The following is a 23,946-nucleotide window of genomic DNA, read 5'->3' on the forward strand; positions in this document are numbered from 1 at the left end:
TCGCGCGACTCTGAGGTCTCGTGACAGAGGAACCTGTCCCGCCCCTGAGAGCCGTCAAAACAATTGCCTCCAGCGGCAGCCATGTTGGATTTAAAGGGGCAGTACCGGCAAAGGCGGCAGCCAGACCAACAGACTGCAGGTGAGTCTTTGAGGGTACCTCTGGGGCCGAGGAATAATCTTGGCAATCTCTTATTCCTGCACTCCCAGATATATGAACAAGCCCTGTCTCCATCGAACCTCACGAAACCCCGATTCAAAACTCCACCCCCCGCGATTCTTCCCCGCCCCCCGACGTCCAGACGGACAGACAGACGGCCCGCCCCGCCCCCTGCACGCGGAGTGGTGTTGACCTCGGGGGGTCTGGTTCTGGCCAGCGAGACAGACCTCGGCCCTCCACCCTCACTCGGTCCCTTAGGCCCCCTTTTGTGTCACCCTGGCCCCACCCTGGGCCCTAGGGCAGGTCCGCAGCCCAAATGCAGGAGACCTGCTGCCCGCGTCCCTAGGACCGAGGCGCTCAGCAGTTCTATTCTTCCCGGGATCAAGAGACCCCTGGGAGGTGATTCCTTTCAGAGCATGTTATAAGCGATAGTGACAGACAAAGCCATGGAGGTAACTGGGCGAGGAGTGACGGGGTCTTCCTCCTCACCCTGTCTCAGACACGCCCCTGGCCCGCAGGTCTCTGATTAAATCTGTGTCTTTCTTCTTGGGAGAAAGTAGATCCCCCAGGCCTTGGGTGGGGAAGGAGGAGGGACATTGGTCGTCTTTGAGGACCTGTAGGCAGGAAGGAGGGTGTTTGTCCTGGGTGGGGCTCTGTGCCAGGTCTTCTGGGTGGCTGAAGTGGCGAGAGAAGGGGTGGGACTGCCGGACTTCTGGACTTTGGGCAGAACAGATCCTCCCGAATCCCTGGCTGGCTGCGGAGTAGAGTTTCCTCCCGGCTGGGCCTGAGTGCTGTAGCCAAGGGCTCTGCTCTGCACACAGGTAAGAGGACTCCAAAGGAGAGGAGCTAGGCCCTTTTGAGGAAGTGGGAAGGCAGCTGGAGTCCTAGGGGCTGGGAAGTATGTCCTGAAGGTTATGGGGAAGAGGACATAGGGTGAAGACCTTGAACCTTCTGGAACTCTCTTCCTCTGGGTACTGTGAGGAAGGCTCCTGTTTTCTTCTTTTCCCTCTCTTCCCTGATTTAACTTTGAAACCTATTCTTTTATTTTGTGGATATCTCCTGTCTACTTTAACCCTGTTCCCTTTGCAGCTCTCCCAAAATTTCTGTATAAGCTCTGTAGTGCTCTGACCCCCTGCTTCCTTTCCCTCACCCAAATTCTCCCCTTCCTGTCTGTTTTGTTGCTAAGTCCTCAATCCCTCTGCTAGCACCTTTGCTCCTTCAATGGACTTTCCTCCTTCAAGTCAGTTCCTCTCCTTCATCTTAGCTTTGCATTTGGTTTATAGCCTCCCTCCCTACTTCTCTGTCTGTCTGTCTCTCTGTCTCACTGAGCCACAGGGTCACCCATAATTTTGTCCCTTCACCTGGATCTCCTCAAACCAAGATGCTCAGCCTCTCTGGCTCATCTTTACTCAAGTTGAACTCTTGTTGTTTTTCCCCAGCCCTGGCGAGGTTCCCCCATCCAAGATGTCGGGCCTGGTGCTGGGGCAACGGGATGAGCCCGCAGGTCACCGGCTCAGCCAAGAGGAGATCTTGGGGAGCACCCGGCTGGTGAGCCAAGGGCTGGAGGCCCTACACAGTGAGCACCAGGCCGTGCTGCAAAGCCTGTCCCACACCATTGAGTGTCTGCAGCAGGGAGGCCACGAGGAAGGGCTGGTGCATGAGAAGGCCCGCCAGCTGCGCCGTTCTATGGAAAACATTGAGCTGGGGCTGAGTGAGGCCCAGGTGAGAGAGGAGGGCAGTTCCAGATGGTCCAGAGTACATGGAGGAGCAGCTTTCTTGATTGGAGGTTCAAGGTTGTTGGGAATCACCTTGTCCTATATGCTTGCATTCAGTAAATGCCTATTAAGTCTCTATTATGTGCCAGGAACTCCCCTGGGTACTGGGAAAACATCAGCAAATACAGTAATGAAAATCTTTGCCACCCCAGGGCTGATATTCTAGCTGGGAGAGACGCACAGTACACAAATAAGTAAATGACTCAGCATGCCAGAGTGATAGCTGCACACCTATAATCCCAGCTACCTGGGAAGGTGAAGCAGGAAGATCATAAGTTTGAGGCCTGCCTGCACAACTTAGTAAGACTAATGTCTCAGGATAAAAAATAAAAAGGGCTGGGGTTGTAGCTTAGTGGTAAACATGAGACCATGCTTCCATCCCCAATACCAAAAATAAATAAATAAAACAGGGAAGAGCACTGAAAAGGTGATGTTTGAGCAATGTTTGAAGGTGAGAGAATGATTCATGCAGTAAGTAGGGAAACCGTGTCTGAGCAGAGAGGGAGAACAGCAAGTGCAAAGACCTGACTTGGAGCCTGGACAGCAAGGGACCGGTGCAGCTGCAGTAGAGTGGATGAGGGAGAACACAGGAGAAAATCAAGTCTGAGGAATAGTGGAGTTGGGAGAGGGGACAGATGATATGGAACTTGTAGGCCATCAGAGGGACTTCGCTTTTCTTTGAGAGAGATAGAAACAGTTGGAATTTTTTTTGTTGTTGTTGTTGGTATCGGGATTGAACTCAGGTCCTTGCGCTTGCGCAGCAGGCAGCGAAACCACTGAGCTAAATCCCCGGCCCCAGTTGGAATGTTTTGATGAGCGATGTGGTCTCTTACTGTCATCTGGCTGCCAAGCTGAGAGTAGACTCTAGGGGAATTTGGGAAGAACAGGGAGGCCATCTGGGAGGCTATTATGGTTATTCAGGTGGGAATTGGTGGACTAACCTAGGCTAATGGCAACAGGATGGAGAGAAATTGGATTCAGGGTATATTTGGAGGGGAGAGCTGCTCTGCACTCCTGCCCACTGGCTCCTCTGTGCTCTGTCAGACTGGCCCCCTCCTAGGAGGCTTCCCATCTGCTTGTCCCTGAACACTCCATCCGGAGCTCTGAGCTCACAGGCTGTGCCTATCTAGGTGATGCTGGCCCTTGCCAGCCACCTGAGCACAGTGGAGTCAGAGAAACAGAAGCTGCGGGCTCAGGTGCGGCGGCTGTGCCAGGAGAACCAGTGGCTCCGGGATGAGTTGGCGGGCACGCAGCAGCGTTTGCAGCGCAGCGAACAGGCCGTGGCCCAGCTGGAGGAGGAAAAGAAGCACCTGGAGTTCCTGGGACAGCTGCGGCAGTACGACGAGGATGGACATGGCACGGTGAGCAGGCGCAGGCCTGACAGCTGGGCCCATGATTGGGGGCACTTGCCCCTCATCCTGAGGAGCTGGCAACAGTGCCCAGCCAACCCCACCTGGGAGAGTTCCTTTCCCAGTCCTGACACCAACTCCAGGTGACAGGAAGGGAGGAAGCAGTCTTCACTCATTCAGCCAACATTTAATGTGTGCCAGGCACTGTGTACTGCCCTGGTGAATGGGAAACCCGTGCTTTTTCTAGTGGTCATAGGTTTGTGAGTGGGAAGAGACAAGCACTGTTCACTCCAATCCCAAATCCTGAGTCCTCCAGTCAGATAAAGGATAGCCCAAGTTGAATGAGACCTTCTTGACATTTGCTCTCAAAGTAGGTGAAGTTCAGGGGTCATTGAGCAGCCATTTATGATGTATGTCTCTGTGTGCCTTGTGCAGTGAAACTGTGTACAGGAGATGTAAAGGACCATGAGAGTAGCCAGGCGTGGTGCATGCCTGTAGTCCCTGCAATCGGAGTTGATGGATTTTGAGGGCAAAGAGGCGTTTCCCAGGCTGCACAGCAGGTCCGGGCCAGGGAGAGTGAGGAAGTGATTTGCGTGGCACATGGCAGTGAAGCTGGTAGGAGGTTGGAGAGCTTTATATGAGGCCACATTCCTACTGGGAAAAGCGCATTTTTCCAGCATGGAATGGGATAGACAGAAAAGGCTGGATACCGAGTCCAGAGCAGGCAGGGGCCAATGATGGGCATTAGGCTGAGTTGGACACTTTGGGTACGTGTCAGGAAGTTCAGACACGCTCTCTCCCTCAGGACAGACAGGTCAGACATATAATCAGCGAAAACACACAGGGATCAACACGGGGCTGTAATTGCAGGAGTTGAGCCAGAGGGAGGGAGAGGCTGGACAGCAAGGGTGGTAAGAAAGGGAACATTTTGGGAGTGAAGGAAAGGACAGTCCTAAGATCCTGCCCCAGTTTCTCTGGCTTTTACAAACGAGAGGCCTGAGCTTGGCTGAGCCAGATATGGCCTTTCCCAGGGGCAGAGGCAGGAAAAGTGTCATTTCCCATCTGTCTGAAGAGCCCAGTGGGGCCTGGCATCCTGGTCCTTCCCTTCTAGGAGGACAAGGAAGGTGATGCCACCAAGGACTCCCTGGATGACCTCTTCCCGAATGAGGAGGAGGAGGACCCCAGTAATGGCTGTGAGTCTGCCTTGGGGATGGAGGGAGGTCTTATCATGTAGTTCACTGTCCACTTCCTGTGGAGATGGGGAAGGAGCCAGGCTCCTGCTTTGATTCCTTCTGCCTCCCCCTTCCTCCTCAACATTTATTAAACACTTAATATGTGTCAGGTCCTGGAAAAACAGATGAAAATGATACAGATCGTGATGAACGTGGTGGTGCATGCCTGTAATCCCAGCACTTGGGAGGCTGAGGCAGAAGGTTTGACATGAGTTTTGAGGCCAGCCTGGGTTACATAGTGAGTTCAACATGAGCCTGAGCTACAAAGCCAGATCCTGTCTCAATAAACCCCATAGGGCTGGGGATTTAGCTCAGTGGTTCCGGCGCCTGCCTTGCAAGTGCAAGGTCCTGAGTTCGATCCCCTGTTAAAAAATAAATAAAAAATGAAAAATAAAAAATAAACCCCACAAAAACACACAACAACAGCAACAACAAAAAAGGATTGGAGTGGAGGAGGTGCTTCGAGAGCTTGGTAGGGATGTCAGCTAGATTTGGAGAAGGCTATGGGAAGGGCAGGTGGCGATGGGGAGAGGAGGAGTCCCCTAAGGCTGCTTCTTGTCCCCTCTCCGGGCTGCCTTAGTGTCCAGGGGCCAGGGTGTTGCAGCAGCCCAGCAGGGTGGCTACGAGATCCCCGCAAGGCTTCGGACCCTGCACAACCTTGTGATCCAGTACGCAGCCCAGGGGCGCTACGAGGTGGCTGTGCCGCTCTGCAAGCAGGCACTTGAGGACCTGGAGCGCACATCTGGCCGTGGCCACCCTGACGTCGCCACCATGCTCAACATCTTGGCTTTGGTGTATCGGTGAGCACTGCACTCTCCATTGGCAGAGGACCTCTGTTCCCACTGTGGATCCCTCTGGCTCCTGTGCCCCTCTGTACTAGGTTCTCGCCCCCAGATCCACCCCACTAGGGTGCCTGCTCATGTACCACATGCTCCTTTTTTCCATACACAAGGCCTTGGCCCCAGAGTATGCCCACCTTGTAGGCTCTCTGCTTTTCCTCTCTTCTGGAGAGCGTCTCTGTCCTTCAGCTTCTGTTTCCTGTTTCCCTCCACTCACTCGCGGCTTCCTCTTGGGAGTGCATCCCTCCACAGCCTGCTGGCCAAGTGTCCACAACGCCCTCTAGCTGCCCACAGAGGCTTCTGGTCTCCAGCGGGAGTCCAATCTCTAAATGAACCTCAGTCCTCCCAACAGGAGAGAGAGAAGGAGACAAGGTGGGCACAGAGTTCAGGGTAACTTCTGTCACTTTTGTTCTTTTCCAGGGACCAAAATAAGTACAAGGAAGCTGCCCACCTGCTGAATGACGCCCTCAGCATCCGGGAGAGCACGCTGGGCCGGGACCACCCTGCTGTCAGTATTCCTGGCTCTCCCCATGCCCACATAGCTCTCTTGGCCCCTCTTAGCAATTCCATCTACTACCCTCAGTCCCCTCACTAGGGGTACTTAGGAAGGAGAGATGAGAACACCTTTCTTTTTTGGGGGGATAAGGTCTTACTGTGTAGTCCAGAATGGCCTTGACTTTGTGATCTTCCTGCTTGAGTCTCCTGAGTGCTGGAATTAGAGGTGTGCATCACTGTGCCCAGCTTAGAACTCACTGAGGGCTGATGTCCAGTGAGCCCAATGGGTCTCAATTCTCTGAGACTTAATGACTTTATTTTTTGTACCAGGGATTGAACTCGGGTCCTTGCGCTTGCGAGGCAAGCGGTGCATTAATGACTTTTTCAAATCAATATTTTACTATAATTTAACTCATAGGAAATATATTCTATCTACATATCTGATTGCAAAAAAATGTTAATATTCTTTTTTTTTTTTTTTTTGGTACCGGGGATTGAACTTGGGACTTTGCGCTAGTGAGGCAGGTGTCAGAACCACTAAGCTAAATCCCTGGCCCAAAAATGTTAATATTATGCTCTTATTAATATAAAGGAAAAACATGAAAATCATTCATAACATACAATCAAAAATAATAATATAAAAATAACAGTAGTAGCTATATTGAGTATATTGAATCCTAGAAGACAGAACAAAGTAGTCTGATATACAATAAGTCACTCTGGATTTAGAAGAAGTAAGCCCAGTAAGCCACCTACATAAATAGTCTAGATCAATGAAGGAGCGATTTGGGTACACACCCCATTAAACTCCAGTAAGTAGTCACAGACCAGGTTCATTTGTATATAAGACAAAAAGAGAACCTTAAGTAAGAATGGTATGGCAAGATAAATAAGATCTTTTGAAAATGAGCTTCCTGTATGAACATCATTCCCTGGAAAAGGACATGTGCTAGGGAGCGAAACTGTATCCCAGGATACGTAGCACCTACCTCGATCCTCTACCAAGCAGCAAAGCTTAGGTATCTGAATGTCAGCAGAACATCCTGAAGTTGGCAGGGGTGAGCTATTCCATACATCCAGCACATCTGTAGCGTTTGCCTCCCTGGCAGCAACTATACCCTCGATCTTTATGACAACAAACCTTTTGAAGTTTCTAAAAACCCCCCAGAGGACAACACCACCCTCACAGGCTTCCCCACCTCCAGCCTCTGGTTAGGGTACCCGAGTCCAAGCCTCAGGATGTGCAGGGTGGGAAACCTTAGGATTCTCCACTGTCCCTTGAAGCACCAGTGTCTGATGGGGACAGGCCTCCCTCCCTCTGTAGGTGGCTGCCACACTCAACAATCTGGCTGTGCTGTATGGCAAAAGGGGCAAATACAAGGAGGCAGAGCCACTGTGCCAGCGAGCACTGGAGATTCGAGAGAAGGTAGCTGTTCCCTCTCCCTCTCTTCCCAGTTCCTGGGATTCCCCCACCACGCCTCATTCCTGGCTTGCACTTGCCCCTGGATGTGTTCTCTCAGACTCCTCATCCCTGCCTGGTTCCAGTACTTATGCTTCACATGGCATGCACATAATCACACCTGCTTATCTGTTCCTTTTGCTCCTCAGGTCCTGGGCACTGACCATCCAGATGTGGCAAAGCAGCTGAACAACTTGGCCCTATTGTGCCAAAACCAGGGCAAGTATGAGGCGGTAGAACGCTATTACCAGCGGGCACTGGCCATCTACGAGGGGCAGCTGGGGCCAGACAACCCGAATGTAGCTCGGACCAAGAACAACCTGGTAAGGGAAGAAGGGGCAAGAGATGAAAAGGGGAAAGGCCACCTGGGCCCTGGGGTGGGCCACCTGATGGACCAGATTTGGTCCACTCCATTCATCATCTTGGCACCTGTCTCTGGGTTGCTTTGGGATGAGGTATCCCTGTCTAGCAGGGGAAGTTCCATAGAATCCTAGGAGTTGGGTGGGAAGGACCTTGCAGCTGGAAAGAGATGTGTGAGCAGAGTCCTGGCAATTGGAACTCCCTGCGTCTGGCTAAGACTTGGCCCTTCCATCCCGTGGTGTGTCTGTAGGCTTCCTGTTACCTGAAACAGGGCAAGTACACTGAGGCGGAGACCCTGTACAAGGACATCCTGACCCGAGCCCACGTGCAGGAATTTGGGTCTGTGGATGGTGAGTGTGGGAGGACTTCCTAGGGAGCCGGCCCTGGGGGACTGGGTCCTGGATCCCCCATACCAAGCAGCTTCCCACCCTACATCTTGTCCCCAGATGACCATAAGCCCATCTGGATGCACGCGGAGGAGCGAGAGGAAATGAGCAGAGTAAGTGGGGGCCCCAAGGCAAGCACAACCTCTGTTGTGCTCCCTGCCGTAGCCCAGCACTCACCTTCCCACCCAGTCCTGATGCAAGGGACCCCCAGCCCACCCCCAGCACCTCTGTCCACTTACCTTGGGCTCCCCCTCCATACAGAGCCGGCACCGAGAGGGCGGCACACCCTATGCCGAGTATGGAGGCTGGTACAAGGCCTGCAAAGTGAGCAGGTGAGCTCCCTGCCTGGAAAGCCCTCATCCAGGCCTTGATCCAAACTCCCCTTGACCTACCTGGGCCTCACCCTGCTCCCTCTCCTGTTTGCTTTCCTTTTTTTGTTTGTTTTTTGAGACATGGTCTCCCTGTGTAGTTCAGGCTGGGCTTGAACCCACTATTTACCCCAGGCTGATCTCCAATTTGTTGGGATCAATCTACCTCAGCCTCCCAAGTGCTGGGATTATAGGTGTGCACCACCACACCCATCTTCCCTCTCTTTCCTGTTTCCTTCTCTGAATCCATTCTCCCTTCCCTGATCTCATCGTGGCAGCCCCACAGTGAACACCACTCTGAGGAACCTTGGAGCTTTGTACAGGCGCCAGGGAAAGCTGGAGGCAGCTGAGACCCTGGAAGAGTGTGCCCTTCGTTCCCGGAAGCAGGTTAGAGGCCCTAGGGGAAGGAGGTGCAGGAAGGACCCTGGGGACAGGACTACTGAGGATCCTTGTGAGTTTCCCAAGGTTGGAGGAGAAGCTGATGAGGAAGGAGGGGAAGGTGAGGCAGCCTGGTGCTGTGGTTGCTGTAAGTGTGCACCTGCCTCCAACTTACCCTTTGGGGTTAGGACACCAGCTTCAAGATCCCCTCTGTAGTGGTTCCGACGCCTGCCTCACAACCGCAAGGTCCGGAGCTTGATCCCCGGTACCCAAAAAAAAAAAAAAAAAAAAGGTGTGGGCTGGGGATTTAGCTCAGTGATTTTGCTGCCTGCTGTGCAAGCGCAAGGACCCGAGTTCCATCCCCAGTACAAAAAAAAAAAAAATCCCCTCTGTAAACAGGAGTCTGGAGGGAAACCTTCACTTTCCATGGAGGGACATGGGGACATGGGTGGTGTGGGAGCAGGGGCTGAGGTAGAGGTGAGCCCTAAGCCAGGTTCACAAATGGTGGGTCTCGACCCTTGCATGAATCAGGTCATGAAGTCAATTCTGTGTGGACCGTGGTTAGAGATATGCATGCATCCCTAGGCGATGGGCTGGGATTTAGCTCAGTGGCATGGTGCCTGTCTCGAAAGCACAAGGTCTTGAGTTCAATCCCCGGTGGTGGTGGTAGAGGCACAGCGCCCGTCCTGTGGGTTGGATATCACAAGAGGGAAGATGTTTTCCTTGCAGTGGCCAAAGGAGAAAAAGGGGAAGAAGCCCCATCCCTTGGAGTTAGGGAGAATTCCCAGCTTCTTCCTTTTCCTTCCAGGGCACTGACCCTATCAGCCAGACCAAGGTGGCAGAGTTGCTTGGGGAGGGTGACAGCAGGAGGACTTCCCAGGAGGGTGCTGGGGACAGCGTGAAATTTGAGGGAGGTGAAGAGGCTTCTGTGGCTGTGGAGTGGTCAGGGGTAAGTGTGGCCCCATGTCCTGGTCTCTCCTACTGTTTCTGCTGGTGGTGGATAGTGTGGAGCCCACCCCTTAGGACATATGTGGCGCAGGGGGCCCTTGTCCCCATCCAATCAGCTTGTCCCTTCTGGTCTGTTTCTAGGAGCCAGCTTTTGCCAGGGCTATTCTTCTCTTTTCCTTATCTTTTCTTTCTTCCTTGTTTTTTTGGGGGGGAGGGGGTTGTTTGTTTTTAGAGATAGAGTGTCGCTATTATAGTCCAGGTTGGCTTTGAACTCACTATGTAGCCCACACTGCTGATCTCACGGTGATCTTCTGCCTCAGCTTTCTGAGTGCTGGGATTACAGGTGTTCACCCCCACATGGGAATCTGTGTGTGTGTATATGTGTGTTTTTCCTGTACTAAGGATTGAACCCAGGACCTTATACTGACCTCTATACATCCCAAGCTCCCGCCCCCTTTTTTTAATTTTGAGAGAGGGCCTCAAACTTGATCCTCCTGCCTCAGCCACCTGAGTAGCTGGGATTGCAGGCATGCACCACTGAAGGGCTCTTATTTTCAATCACTGGTGGTGGGGGAAGTGCAGAATAAATGGCAGGAATAGGTTCAGAAGCAGTCTGTGCATGATGTGTTTAGCTTCTGTTCCCCATCCTTGTCTGCCAGGATGGCAGTGGGACCCTGCAGAGGAGCGGCTCTCTGGGCAAGATCCGAGATGTGCTCCGCAGAAGCAGCGAGCTCCTGGTGCGGAAGTTGCAGGGGAATGAACCTCGGGCCTCCAGGTACACAGTGGGTTGAACCCCTCTTAGGAAGGACCCTCAGGATACCCGACTCTGGCCCAAAACTCGGGAGAGATGCATGGGAGAGGCCAGTGGGCTGGTTATGGAGAGAGCCTGGGCAGAACAACAGCCCGGGTGGGGATAAAGGGCCCATCCCATTGGGAGATGCTGGTCCCTGATCCAGATAAGAGTGTGTGGGTGCCAGGGGAAGTGGGGAGGCAGTGATCTGACCCTGTGTAGCAGCACCCAAGGGCCCACAGTGCAAGGACCACTTGGGAGAAAGAGGGGTCCTCAGTTCTCCCTTCTCTGTTGTAGCAGCAACATGAAGCGGGCGGCCTCCTTGAACTACCTGAACCAACCCAGCACTGCGCCCCTCCAGGTGAGAGCCTGAGCCCAGCCCATGGGAGTCAGGGAAGAGGGAGGGACCTAGTGGCAGCGGTGAGGATGAACCAGACAGACCACTGCTGGGTGGGTGGGGGGGACCACCAAGGGACAGCTTCAGGCGAGACACAGTAATAGCAAGGAAGTTGAATCAGGAGAAAAACAGGAATTGATGTTCCCTGAACTGGTACTTTGGAAGTATGAATAATTCAAGAATAGCCAGGTGTGGTGGCACATGCCCATAATCTCAGCATGTGGGAGGCTGAGGCAGGAGGGTCACCATGAGGTCGAGGCCAGCCTGGATGATACAGTGCGACCCTGTCTCAAACACCGCCCACCCCCCCAAAAAAAATAGAATTCAAGAACAATTTGGAGATACTAATTGTTCTTTCTCCTGCAGCCACTATACTTCTTCCCTTGGGAACTTAGTAGTCAATGAAAAGGGAAAAAAAGAAAAAATATTAAATAATCCTCACTGGAGAAAACAGTGATGGCACTTTAGTGGCAAATGACCACTTGTCATTGAGAGTATATGCCAGTATCCGTGTGCCTCTTCTGCTAGTTTCTCCTCCACCAAGTTGCGGCCTTCTGGAAACCCTAGGAGGGGCTGACCAGGGCCCAAGTTTGGGGTTAAGGCTGTAGGAACAATCCTGGCTCTGGAGACAGGTGGGGTCTGGGGTGGGTGGACTTCAGGAGGCTGAGGGCCTTGTGTGATAAGGTGGTGGCATCTCTTTCAGGTGTCCCGGGGCCTCAGTGCCAGCACCATGGACCTCTCTTCAAGTAGCTGACGTCCGTCCCTGTCCAGGGCTTCCAGTCCCTCACAGCCCCACAGCATTCCCACTGCTCGGACTGCTCACCCCAGGGTGGGACAGTAACTCAAAGCCTGCTGCTGCCTGCAGGGTCTTGGCCCCTCCTCAGGAACCCCCTTAGGAAGGACCCTCAGGACACCCCACTCTGGGGTCCTATAGTAGCTCGCTCAGACAAGAAGAGGCTGCTACTGGCCTTGCTGCAGGAGGGTTTGTGGCCAGCCATGCCACCTCATTTTGGCCTCCTTATACCCTGCCCCTGGCCTCCTCCTCCCCTGGGCTGTCTCACTTCAGGTCACGTATTTCACATTTCTTAAATAAAAGAATCAGGTAACCTTTCTGCTGCTGAGTCCTGATTTGAGAGGGTTGTGCCACAGCCTTCCCAAAATGGTGAGGGGTGCTGGGCTCGGTGGCACACTCCTGTAATCCCAGCACTCTGGAGGTTTGAGGCAGGAGGATTGTTGTGAGTTCAAGACGAGCCTGAACTACATGGTGAGACACTGTCTCAAAAAAAAATAAAAATAAAAATAACAAAAAAAATAAGGGTGAGCGTCTGTGATGATGGGGTAATAGGCGGGGTGCTAGTTCCTGGCTCTCTCCATTACTCCGTTTCCTCCCCAGTGGGGCCTGGAGGAGGCTTCTGGGGGATGGGGAAGGAGGCCCACATCCCAGAGGGAAGGTGCTGTGGGCTGGGTTGTCAGGGACATGTGGTGGCCATGTGGCAGGACCCTGGAGTCCTGGCGCCACTTCTGCCTGTGAGGCCCTCTGTGGCTGCCCCTCCTCCCCCAGCTGCTAGGGGAGGGAGGTCTACCAGGCCTGGGGGCCCTTCTGGGCTGGAGGGGGGACAAGGCCCTATCCATCCCCTCCGTGTGTCCCAGAGGCCTGAGCAGCAGCTGGGGCCCATCTTCAAGGCTTGACTCCTCCTGACCCGCCTCCTACACCCCTTGCTGCTTTCACAACAAAGAAAGAATGTGGGGGTGGTGGCGCTGGGGGTGGAGGGTGCCTGGAACCGGGGCTGTGCTGGGCCTCCCGCAGCTGGAGACTTGGCCTTGCCCTGCGATGCCCCAGACGCCTGGAGACGGACTTGGGCTGAATTTGCCTGTTAAGAAGCCTTTGGCTTGGTGTTCCGAGCCCTGTAGGTTTCTACCTTTGGCTTCAGATTGGTCCCGAACCAAGCCAGACTCCAGCCATGCCCTCCTCTTCATCGCTCCATCCGTCCTGGGGCCCCACAGTAGCTCCAGGTGACTCTATTTGGGGATACCAAAGACACCCTGGGGCTAGGTCTCCCTCAGGATTTTGAGTTCCTTCTCCCCACTTGGAGAATTCTGGTGAAGCCGTGGGTCACAGTCTCCAGACAGGACCAGAACTGACCACGTACCCGAGGGGCCCTGGAACCCCAAAAGTTACTGGTTGCAGACGAAGCGATGGGTGTACAGGGCGCACGCCCCCACCTCGTTCAGGTCCCTCCGCTCCCGGTCCGATTCCCTTGATCCCAGTCCCGCTCCAGACCCCTCCCTCGGCCGCGAGCTCCTCCCCGCCACGCCGGGCAGGGGGCGTCGGAAGGCGGGGCGCCGTGCGGCAGCGGCGGGGAGGGGGCGTCGGGGGCGGGGCCTGGCGTTGGCGGCCGCGGCGGCGCGCGAGGGCTCTGAGGTGCCGGGCGCGCGCGGTTCCTGCTCCGGCTCCGGCTCCGGCTCCGGCTCCGGCTCCCGCTCGCCTCTCGCTCCGGCTCCAGCTCTGGACGCTTTGGCTCCGTACGGCCGTGCACAGCCATCGGGGCCGCCACGGAGCGCACAGCGCGCGCGCCAGCCGTGCGCCCCCGCCGTGCCCAACCGCCGCGATGGGACCTGCGGCCGGGCTGCCCCTGCTCGGTGTCCTGTTGCTCCTGGTGCTGGGCGGTGAGTCTCGGGGAGCCAGCTGGGGCGCGCGGAGTCCTAGAGAAGGCGCTGGGCGTGGGGGCGGCAGGGTGCCTGCACTCGGTAGGGTCCCCGGGGCGCGCGTCGCCAGCTCCAGAGTTGGCCCGGCCCGGCAGTTTGCTCGGAGCCACTGGAGTCGCGGGCTTCGGGCCCTGCTGGGGAGTTTCTTTGAGGGGAGAAGGGACCCCCTCTGCCGGGTGCGGTTGGGTGGCCGCGGCGGGGGCACGGGGTGCCACGCAGGCTCAATCCAGGTGAGGGGCCGCGCCCGGGTCCCCTCCCGCGGGGTCCTGGTCAAAGCTGAGACCCCAGATGGCCCCGCCAGTGAGGGCGGAGGACGGAAGAATAAGAATCTGCTCGAGCCGTGAGCCCTGTCGATGCCAGGAGTGGAATCTGGGGAGCGGAGGTCCCAGGCTGTCGTGGTGACTAATGTGGAAGGGCCGCTGCCAAAATCGGGCATGGCCGGCCTGCCAAGGTGCGGACGGGGTTCCTGAGCCTTCCTGGATTTCCACTCTGTGTCGGAGAGGACAGGAAACCTACCTTCCTCGGTCAGAAAGAGGAGAAGGGCTCTTCCAGGCGCTCTGTGGGGTTTCGGGGTCTCGACCAGGGTGTGGTTCTCATCTGGGGCAGACAGGACACCCTCACCCACCCTTGTCCCCCAGCTTTTTTTTTTTTAATCCGGGTTCAGTCACACCTGAGAGTCACCAGGGAGGGGTGAAGTGGTTTGTAAGAAATCGTCAAGCTCCCCAAAGCCTAGACTGGAAGTCCTGCCCCTCACTTTTCAAGTTAGGAAGAAGTGTTCAGTGGGGGTCCTTGAAGCAACCCTGTCTTGGGGACCTCTACCCCGGGGACCTGTCCTTTGAAGAGTGGCAGTGTTGGCCGGGGATTTAGCTCAGTGGTTCCGGCGCCTACCTCGAAAGCGCAAGGTCCCAAGTTCGATCCCTGGTACCCCCCCCCCCCCAAAAGAGTGGCAGTGTCCTTTGAAGAGGGGAGGACTAGGGAACCGTTTTGCTGACTTCTTCCTGCCCTGCCAGCTGTTGAGGGGCTATGGGGCTGGTGGAACGTCTCCTAGCCCCTAGTCAGAAAGGAGAAGCGAATGTTAATTTGGAAAGAAACTCCAGCATTTGCAGGAGGTGTTTCTGGAGTGGCCCTGTGTTTCTTGAGATGTGTGTGGTGCTTATTGCTCATGGCACAATCCACATCTGCTCCCAGAGGAAGCATGGAAGTTTTTTTTTGTTTTTTTTTTCACAGCCAGAATCGGGGCTCAGATCTGCCATATGGTTGAGCAGCAGAGCACATGGGCCTTCTGGGTTGCCTGGGTGGGTTCTACTGTGTGGTTCTGCTCAGCCCTATAGATAGGGCTGCTTGGCTGCTGCTGTTTGGAGTTCTGCAATTTAGCGGAGATTCTGGTGAAGTCTTGTTCAACAGATGCCAAATTCCTTCCATGAGAAGATGCCTGTGAGGTTAATCGATGTTAATCCGGGGATGGGTGCTGGTGGATTGTGAGGGGAAAGTCAGGCAGGCTGAGGGCTTGGAATCTCTTCTGGGGGCAGGGGTTGTCTTGTGCTCAACAAAGGAACATTTTAATGAGAGCGTTAAATCAGTCCCACCAAATGTGCTTTGGTGTGTCCGTGTGCTGTAAACAGTTTCAGACGAGGCTGAGGCGCCTGCTGTCTTGCAGTGAAAGCCCAGGTCTCTGCCCACCCCACATGCATGACTTTAGGGGGCTACGATTTTTTAATGAATCAGTCTAGATTTTTTCCATCTCATTGTTTAACCTCTGACTAACTGGAGTTGTAGTTAAATCTCGCTGTTAGTAAGGCTGGAGTTAGGGACTTAGGGACCTAGACTGGCCAGGTTTGTGGATTGGACCATTTTGAAGTTTGGGTAATTATACTGTAAATGGCTGAGTTACTTTCCAAACTTTGAGATCCCTGCTGTGATAAATACGGTCATGTGGAGGAGGAAAAGGCTTGATGTTTGAAACCTGGGATTCTTTTTGGTACTGGGGATCGAACTCAGGACCTTGCACTTGCGAGGCAGGCAGTGGAACCACTGAGCTGAATCCCCGGCCCGGAAACCTGGGATTCTCAATGCCAACCCAGCATGGTTAGCTGTGGTCGCTACACATCCCTGTTCCCATCCCTCTCCCTGGGTTCTGACCTTCAGGCTTTTGTTTCTTTGGGGAAGTTAGGTTGTCACATTCTGGGATGTGCTGTCCCGATTTTCCTAAGCTCAGCAGGCTGTAATTCAGGTAGGGGGCTTGCTTTTATTGGTGGTGGGCAGGGATGATACCCACATGACTTCCGGAGCATACAGGCAGCCTGGCTATTCCACGCTGCAGTGGGTGGTGGACTTCAGGCTTGGAGATAAAATACTTGGCAAAGGCATCCTGAACTCATCGGCAGGCCCTGTGGCCTGGGCACATGTTGACCTTCCTGGTTTGTTTCCCCTGAAAGGTGCTAACTTCTTGGTGCCCTGCTGGGTGTCCCTGGGGATATACCCTAGGCTCTGAGCCTCCCCTCTCTCTCTTTTGTCCACCCCTGAAGCTGTCCTCTTTTCTCCTGCCACAAAGTGGGCACCTGTAGGGCTTCTGGACTGTCATTCTTAGGACATCTTCCATATTTTCCTGCAGATGGGCTTGGACTTACTGAAGGCTTTTCCCTAGAGAAATCAGTACAATACCTTGTATATGATGGGTCATAGTCTAGGTTGAGAACAAAAATGGCATGAACCTTTTGGGGAAAGTTAAACCTCCCCTTTGTGTCTTAGGTATATGGAGTCTTTTGTTTGTTTGTCTCTTGAGGCAGGGTCTTGCTCTGTAGCCACTCTGGCCTTGAGCTCACTAGTTGCCCAGGCTGCCTTTGAACTCTTGATCCTTCTGCCTTAGCTTCCAGATGCTGGGATTACAGGCGTGTGTGCCACCACACCTTGCCTGCATATGGAATGTGCCCTGTCCAGATTCCCTGAGTTGGGGCCTCCTGGTTTGCCTTCTGGTGGCTGCTCCATCAGGACAAAATCCAAGGCTCAGACCCTCTTCTGTTTCTGGGCTGTTGGTTCTTGATGGTGGATTTTCTCAAGTTTGATATGGCAGAGCTTCCCGGTAGCCACCAGGGAGTGTGAAGTTGACTTGCCTTGAAAGGTTGCAGCTAAAAAACTAGTGTTGAGGTTCCTTCTCCAGTGAACTGTTTAGGGGCTGCGATTTTCTAATTTTGTTACTCAAAATAAGTCTGAGAGCATGAATCACAGTGACCTGCTTGATAACAGGGTCCCCAGGACACACTACCCGGAGCTTTGGAGGTCCTGGTCTGGGCATCTCTCCTTACGCAGAAACTCATGGCATAGGGCTTTCCTGTGGCAGCAGTGTCAATCAGGGACTGGACCTTGCACAGTATTTGAAGATTTTTTTTTTTATTTACTTATTTTGTTTTATTTTATTTTTTGAGACAGGGTCTTACTTATAGTTCAGGCTGGCCTTGAACTCACAGCGATCCTCCTGCCTCAGCCTCCAGAGTGGTGGGATTATAGGAGTGCACCAGCATGCTCAGTTTAAGATTTTCTTTAAATAACTTATTTCATGTGAACACTTCTTTTTTTTTTTGGTACTGGGGATCAAACTTGGGACCTTGCGCTTGCGAGGCAGGTGCTGCATGTGAACACTTTTTGATGTGATATGTATATTTTTAAATGACCTCACTTTGGGTTTAATTTGAATTAGATTTTGTTAAGAAACTTGCGGACTAAATGTGTAACTCCAGGAGATTCATGTGTGAGATTCAATGTGATGTTTAGTTCCTCTTGGAGCCCAAGCTTTTCCAAGATGAACATATGTCTCCTTTTTATAAGGAAAACCATGGAGAAAATGCATGTATTTGGTCGGAGGGTAACTTTTCAGGAGGGATCCTCTGGTTTTTAAAGGGAGGGCTGTTGAGCTGGGCGCGGTGGCGCACACCTGTGATCCCAGTATTTGAGAGGCGGAGGGAGGCAAGAGGACTGCTGGAAGTTTGTGGCCAGCCTGGGTTACATAATGAGTTAAAGGCCAGCCTAAACTATGTAGGGAGATCCTGTCTCAAAAACAAACAAAACAAAAACACAAACAAACAAAAAACAACCCAACAAAACAAAGAAAGGCATGTTTCCTTGGGCTTCAACAGTTGTGTTGTTCTTCGGAGCACCGTGTAAGCTGGTTATGAGGGGGTTCGTGCTGAAGCCAGTGCAGCTTGTGTGAGACCCATCTGGGATGGAGGTTTGCCAGTTCAGCCTTTTGATATTCGAGCCAAGAGCCGTTGGGGGCCAGGGACTCAGTCTTTGGTGTTTTCCTGGTGGGATAAAGGGTCAGTAAGCAGGGTTAGGTGTTCTTGGCCTGCGTGCCTCAACTAGCCTCAGTAGTGCACTGCTCTGCCTTACCCAGGTGGGGTCACGGGCCTGGGCCGAGCTGGCTGGTGCAGGCCCTTGCTTGTCCAGGACTGGCACCTGCCCTGTGCTGTGTCCCTGCTCCGGCCACTGTCCACCTGTCATTTTTCTGAGGTTGGGGAAGCCAGGGTTAGAGCCCTGTCTCAGGTTCTCTGTGATGGCCCTGCAAGCCCCCTGGCGCCTTTGCTGGAGCTGACGAGGGAGCTGGCTGGCTAATCAGTGGTTTGAGGAAGCCCTCTGTAGTGTGTCACTTTTTCCGTCCTCTTTTCCTTTTCTCCTGTGCACTTAGGCCATTTTTCTCCCTGTAAGGCTGCACAGATGGTGTCAGGCAAGGAGGGAGCCTTCCCCTATGTGCTAGCTTCTGGATCCCAGGTTTTATCTCATGTCCCTGTGTGTGGAGACATGAGGAGGTGTCCCTTGAATAGATGCACGGTGGATGGACCATCACCTACTGGGTGTCCCCAGAGCCCAAGCTCCTGTTGAAAGCTGGGTCCTCATTAGCCCTGTCTGGCTTACATGTGCAGGCAACTTCTGGAAACGTCTGGGTTTTGGGGTAGGGATTGTGAGTCATGTGTTAGGAAGGTATAGGTAGGTATTTCTCAGAAATGAGTGGCAAGGGGTTGGGGATGGAGGTCAGTAGCAGAGCCCTTGTCTAGCATAGGCCAGGCCCTGAATGGACCCAGTACTTAAAAAAAATAAAAGTGTGGTGGAGAGTAGAGCAGGAGGGCAGGTAACTAGAAGTTCTGTTCCAGTTTTAGTTTCTTGGGCCTTATTGCAGACTGCCTGGCCAGTCATTGTGGGGAGGGGCCAGAAAATGTCTCCTCTTCCTCCTCCTCTTCTTCTTCCTCTTCTTCCTCCTGTACTAGGATTGAACCCAGGGCCCTGTGCATGCTAGGCAAGATCTGTACTGCTAAGCTACATCCACAGCCCTATTTTATTTAGAGAAAGGCTCTCGATAAGTTGCCTTGAATTTAGAATCTTCTGTCTTAGCCTCCCAAGTAGCTGGGTTTACAGGCATGCAGTACCACACCCAGTTTTATGTTCTTGTTCTTTATTAGATTAGTTTTTTTTTTTTTGACTAGCCAATCTAGCCACATAGTTTAGATTTCAAAAGGAAATTCTATTTATAAAGACCTTAGGAGATTCTTCTGCACTCAAGTTTGAGAACAAACAAGCAGCTGGAAGGAAGATTTGTCTGTGTGATGTGGAGGGGGAGAGGGCATCGTGGGTACTAGGGCTTGGAGGTGGTCATGCCAACTAAGTACCTGGTATCCACTGTGGGTGGAGCTGTCTTGGGAGGGGCAAGCCAGCAGGGAGACAAGGTGGAGAGATGTAAATTACATGAAGCATAGGGAGAGACACCATTTGGTAAAGTGCTAAGTAGCACAGAATATTCCAGAACGTGTGGGACAGTAAGTCTGAGATGTAGGAGCACATGGAGAGTGGGGGAGCTTCAGATTAGAGAGGAAGGAGCCAGCGTTGCTAAGTAGACGTAGGCAGTGGCTACCACCTTCAAGTGCCGTAAAGGTGGCCATTGGAAGGGGTCTGAAAACTGTCACATAATGTCCAAACTCAGTAGAGAAAGATAAGAGACAGCTGTAGTCCCGGGATGCCTGTTTCTCCGTATTCTGGTCCCAATTCAATTGATGTGTAGCCTCACCATCCTGAGTCGATTAATTAGCCTTTCATGCAGCACCAAGTGATGCCGATCCCTGGGTCTCATTTGTGGGGACTCTGACCCCCAGGAGCAGCCCCCCCAGCAAATCCTGGGGCCATTCCCAGAGACCATCCTGACTCTTCGCCTCCCAATTTCCAGAGTGGTTTTCAAGCGCTCAGCAGAGTCCCTCTTGACTGCAGGCTTTAGAGCCTGTTTCCTCATTCAAAAGAACAGATTTTCTTTCTTTTTTTGGTACTGGGGATCAAACTCAGGACCTTGTGCTTTCAAGGCAGGCGGTGGAACCACGGAGCTAAATCCCTGGCCCTCTTTTTTTTTGGCGGTGGTGGCGATCGAACCCAGGCCCTTGCACATGTTAGGCAAGTGCTCTATCACTGAGCTACGTGTTCCCCAGCTCCAAAAGCACAGATTTTTAAAGTGGGTCTCAGTCCAACTGCAGCTTAGAAACACAGGCACAGCTACTTTGCATTTCCTAGTGGGGCTCCCCTGCCCTCTACCCAGAAACCCATTCCCCCAGGGGGTCAGTACTGGTTCAGAGCTACTATCCTGGCTGAGGTCTTTCAGAGCAGAGGTCTATGGGGCCCAGGGGAAGGGCTGCTCTCAGCACCCATGGCTGTGAGGGTTTTCCTGTGTCCCTTGTAGAACTTCTTTCAGCCAGGGCTTTGTGGTCACGGATGGGGGGTCTTTCTAGGAGTGAGACTAGCATGGGTGGCCACTCCTTCAGGAGACACACTGGGTCTTTTTTGTCCCCTTCTCGGGAGCAGGGGTGGTGATGATGGGGGCGGGGTGCCTGTCTGCTTTTGGGACTCCTGAGGTCCCAGAAGCTAGTTACACAGCTGGGGTATAGCTTGGTGATAAGAGCACTGGCTTAGTATGTGGAAAGCACTGGGTTCCATCCCCAGCAGTGCAAAAACAAAGAACTAGTACTCTTTCCTCTAAGTGGATAGAACACTGTGCTCCGGTCCAGGGTTTTGGCTAGTGGAGCCCAGGCTATGTTTCAGTATCATGCGGTGACCAGGCATCTTGAGCAGCTTACAACCTATACAGCTATTCATGGCTGTCCCATTAGCACAAGGGCCTTGCAACTGCTGGCCTTTTGTGTTTCAGCTGATGGGCCAAGATGATTTGGTGACTTCCATTCTAATGTCATATTCCAAATGAACCCTCTTCCCTGCTTTTCTGCCCCTTGGACCCTGTGTGGGGCCCAAGACTGTGCCTACTCCATGCAATCTTTTTGTGGCAACTGAGGGCTTGGGCTCTCAGAGGACTTTGCTACCTGCAGGGCCTTTGCCACAGTGGCCTCTGAGGCTGCTCCGGTGCAGCACCTCCAGCCAGGTCTCTGCCACACCCCATAGGCTCTCCTTAACCTTGGTTTGGGGGGACTTTGAACTGGGGCTGCATTTTATTCTCAAGGACAGTGGTGGCAAACCTATGGCACATGTGCCGCAGCAGGCTGTTTGTAGCATTGAAAGTTCTAAAAGGTTCACTATCACTGATCGAGGACATGGGCACAGGTATCTTTAGACTTAATGGTGTGAATGAGGGTGTAATTCCCTGAGTGCAAAGGGGAGCAGAAAGGTTTGAGTACATTTTGGAGCGGTTTGGGAAGTTTTGTGTTTTGTTTTTTGAGACAGAGTCTCACTGTGTAGCCCAGGCTGGCCTCAGACTCAATTCTCCTGCCTCAGCCTCCTGAGTGCTGAGATTTCATGTGTGCTTTACAAGCCGGCCAGTTCTTATGGGAGGAACAAATGAGAGATTCTCTGATAAGAGGGCACACAAGCGTACCTGGTCAGCCTTTTTTCTTTTGCACACATGGGAGACCGCCCCAAGGGAGGCTTAGGGCTGGGTATGATTTGGCTGAGCCTCCTCTGTAATAACCAACAGCAGCGCCCTGCTTTGTAATTTACAGCGGGCTTCTATCCACACCCACGTTGAGTACCTTCAGGAAGGCTCGGAGGTGGCAAGATGGGCCTCCAAGTACGGTCTGCCCAACACTACAGAGGTGGTTCGTGACAGAGCTGGGACCAAGGTGCCATGCCAGTCTCTGCCGGCCCGCCACCTGCTGTCCTGCATACAGTCACCAGGAGAAGCTATGGGGTGTCACACACATGTGCCTTAGAGGCACTCAGACAGTGGGAATGGATTTTGCAGACAAGACCTTACCTCTCCCCCTGGTGGGAGTAGGAGGGGTCCCATGAGTGAGGGTAGGGTAACCCTCTTTGCTCTTTGCAGGCATCTAGTGTATCAGTGTTTATACATGGAGAGATCTGGGCTCCCTATTCCAAATCAAATTGCCAATCATGCCTCCTTTTCCTTTTTCTTTTTTTTCTTTTTCTTTTTTTTTCTGGTTACACAGCAGGGTTAAGATGATCAGGGTGCATTGGAGGTTGGTACATGACTCCAAAGATTTGTAGCCGGATGCTATGTAGTCTGGAGCTCTAGGACACTGCCTGATCTTCACAGCCTGAGCTTTCTTTACCAGCCTGTGGGGCCCCACCACCTCTACCCGGGACTCCTGGAAGGTCACGGCTGCTGCAGGTCCCGGCTTGCTGTGTGCTGCCACATTCCAGGCCAGTGCCGCCTGCTGGGAGTTGTACACTGGCCTTGCTGTGCTGGAGACCTGGAGACCATGTAGGTGGTGACAGACTCAGGCTGCAAGGGTTATGGCTGGCACTCCTGGCCCTGTACAACTTCAGAGACTCCAGAAGAGTTGGGCTTCCACCTCTGACATCTGGGAGCAGCAGGTTGTGTGGTGCCAGGGGCGTCTCCCTTTGCTAAGCCATTGATCTCCCTGGGGTTCCACACAACTTTTTCTTCTGCTTCTGAAGTTTTCAGGTTCCAGGTGAACCTGATATCCCGTGTCCTGCCTTGGAAGGATGCAAAGTGAAGACTCTGGAGGTCTGATTCCATTGTAGTTCGTCTACTAAAAACACAAAATGGAGCTGTTTCCCAGTGGGGAGAAAAGGGAGAAAGTGCCTCCGACCCCATAGGTCCTTCCAAGGTGATGAACTAGGATGGTATTAGAGACCCAGAGTTCACTCCCAGCCACCTGAAAAACAAAACAAATCACAAAGAAAACCTTGTCCTTTGGTCTTAAGGGGAAAAACAAGGAAATGCTGTCAGCCTTGTAACTGTGGCTACAAAGAGCAAATCATTCTACCAGTTGGGTTAATTTAGGACATTAAACTGATTGTTAAACTGGTCAATTAAAAAAAAAAAAAGGCCCAACTCAGCAGTTTTCTGGGTCTGTGATCTAGGCTCCTCCTCCACCCCAGGGGCAGGGGGGGTGGCTGGGACAGCAGGGAGGGCTGGAGGAGGATGGAGAGGATGGCCCACTCTGTCTCATCCCTCCTCCCCTTTTTGGAAACTTCTTAAAACAAAAGGCTCTTATTTAATAAATGCTACACCCTACCCCATTTTGGTGCAGTGTCCCAATTTGCTTGGAGCTTCGGTGCGTGGAGGTGCCCCATTATTTCTGCATAAGAGGCTAGGTGCTGTCTCCATGCTTCCTCTTCCCCTTTTTACCTTTGTCTCAGGGCCTTTTTGAAGATGGTCCTGTGGCCAGCCCAGCCGAGGTGGCCTGCTCTGTCCTGCTCTATCTCCAGGCTGCAGTCTTAGGCGGGTCTCTCTGCTTGGCCCTTCTTCCCACAAGACTCTCTCCCAGTACCCCACGGCTGCTGCTGGTGACCTAGAAAGGGGGCTGGAGCTCGTGGGCCCACCCTGGGTTGGTGGCACCCTAGTCTCCCCTCCCCCACCTGGGATCAAAGCAGCCTCCTTGGGGAGCAGGGAAATACCTCTTGCAATAGCCCCACCAGTGAGTAAACAGCCGGGGCCCTTTGCAGCTTTTGAAGCGATGTGCTTGAGGTCCAGAGGAATGCAGAACATTTCATTTTAGGGGTGGACTTGGGTTTCCACTGCTTTCGGTATTTGCAAATTCGAAACAAATGCCCTCATTTAGCAGCAGGCAAGCTGGGCAGTAAACGGGGCTGTTTCAGGGCGTTTATGGCGGTCACAGGTATTTGTGGAGAGGGACCCCAGCAGGTTGGGGGAGAGATGGAGGTTTATGGGTAAGTGGGTTGTGCAGAGACTCTGGCCAGGTCTCCGGTGGAGGGTTGTTGTTAGGTGGGCTTTGTCATAAAAAGCTTTGCCGCCCTCCTGCCCCCCAGGAAGCACCTCTCCTGGCAGACAAAGGGGCCAGGGGGTTGGTGTTTATCCCGGGGTGGGGGGGACGGCTGAAGCTTAG

General features: G+C 53.2%; 2 protein-coding genes across 6 annotated transcripts in view; both read left to right on the plus strand.

Moving 5' to 3' along the window:
• The first annotated feature begins 6 nt into the window (after window positions 1-6).
• Klc4 (kinesin light chain 4) lies at window positions 7-12,043 on the plus strand. Of its 2 annotated transcripts, none has more exons than XM_004846524.4 (16): window positions 7-139; window positions 1,597-1,879; window positions 3,063-3,293; window positions 4,393-4,474; window positions 5,094-5,313; window positions 5,773-5,860; window positions 7,172-7,273; window positions 7,456-7,629; window positions 7,917-8,016; window positions 8,113-8,165; window positions 8,314-8,384; window positions 8,699-8,807; window positions 9,607-9,747; window positions 10,406-10,521; window positions 10,834-10,897; window positions 11,637-12,043. In XM_004846524.4, exons 2-16 carry the CDS (start codon window positions 1,622-1,624, stop codon window positions 11,685-11,687), a joined length of 1,860 nt encoding a protein of 619 aa, XP_004846581.1. In that variant the 5' UTR covers window positions 7-139; window positions 1,597-1,621; the 3' UTR covers window positions 11,688-12,043. The 2 variants fall into 2 exon arrangements, with proteins under 2 accessions (XP_004846581.1, XP_004846580.1); XM_004846523.4 differs by having other exon boundaries at window positions 131-978.
• A 1,267-nt stretch (window positions 12,044-13,310) lies between these two features.
• Ptk7 (protein tyrosine kinase 7 (inactive)) overlaps window positions 13,311-23,946 on the plus strand; it is a 54,495-nt gene continuing 43,859 nt past the window's right edge. The window contains exon 1 of one of the 4 annotated variants that reach the window (XM_021259782.2): window positions 13,311-13,600. In XM_021259782.2, the coding sequence (XP_021115441.1) occupies window positions 13,543-13,600 (58 nt within the window). In that variant the 5' untranslated portion in view covers window positions 13,311-13,542. Of the gene's footprint in view, window positions 13,601-14,029; window positions 14,091-23,690; window positions 23,719-23,946 lie in introns of those variants that run through there. The other 3 variants (XM_013072834.3, XM_021259784.1, XM_087184572.1) reach the window with 3 other exon arrangements.

This window comes from Heterocephalus glaber, unplaced genomic scaffold, assembly GCF_053883595.1.
Source record: "Heterocephalus glaber isolate CG9 unplaced genomic scaffold, H.glaber_assembly_v1.0 deba00001497, whole genome shotgun sequence".
Lineage (NCBI taxonomy): Eukaryota > Metazoa > Chordata > Mammalia > Rodentia > Bathyergidae > Heterocephalus > Heterocephalus glaber.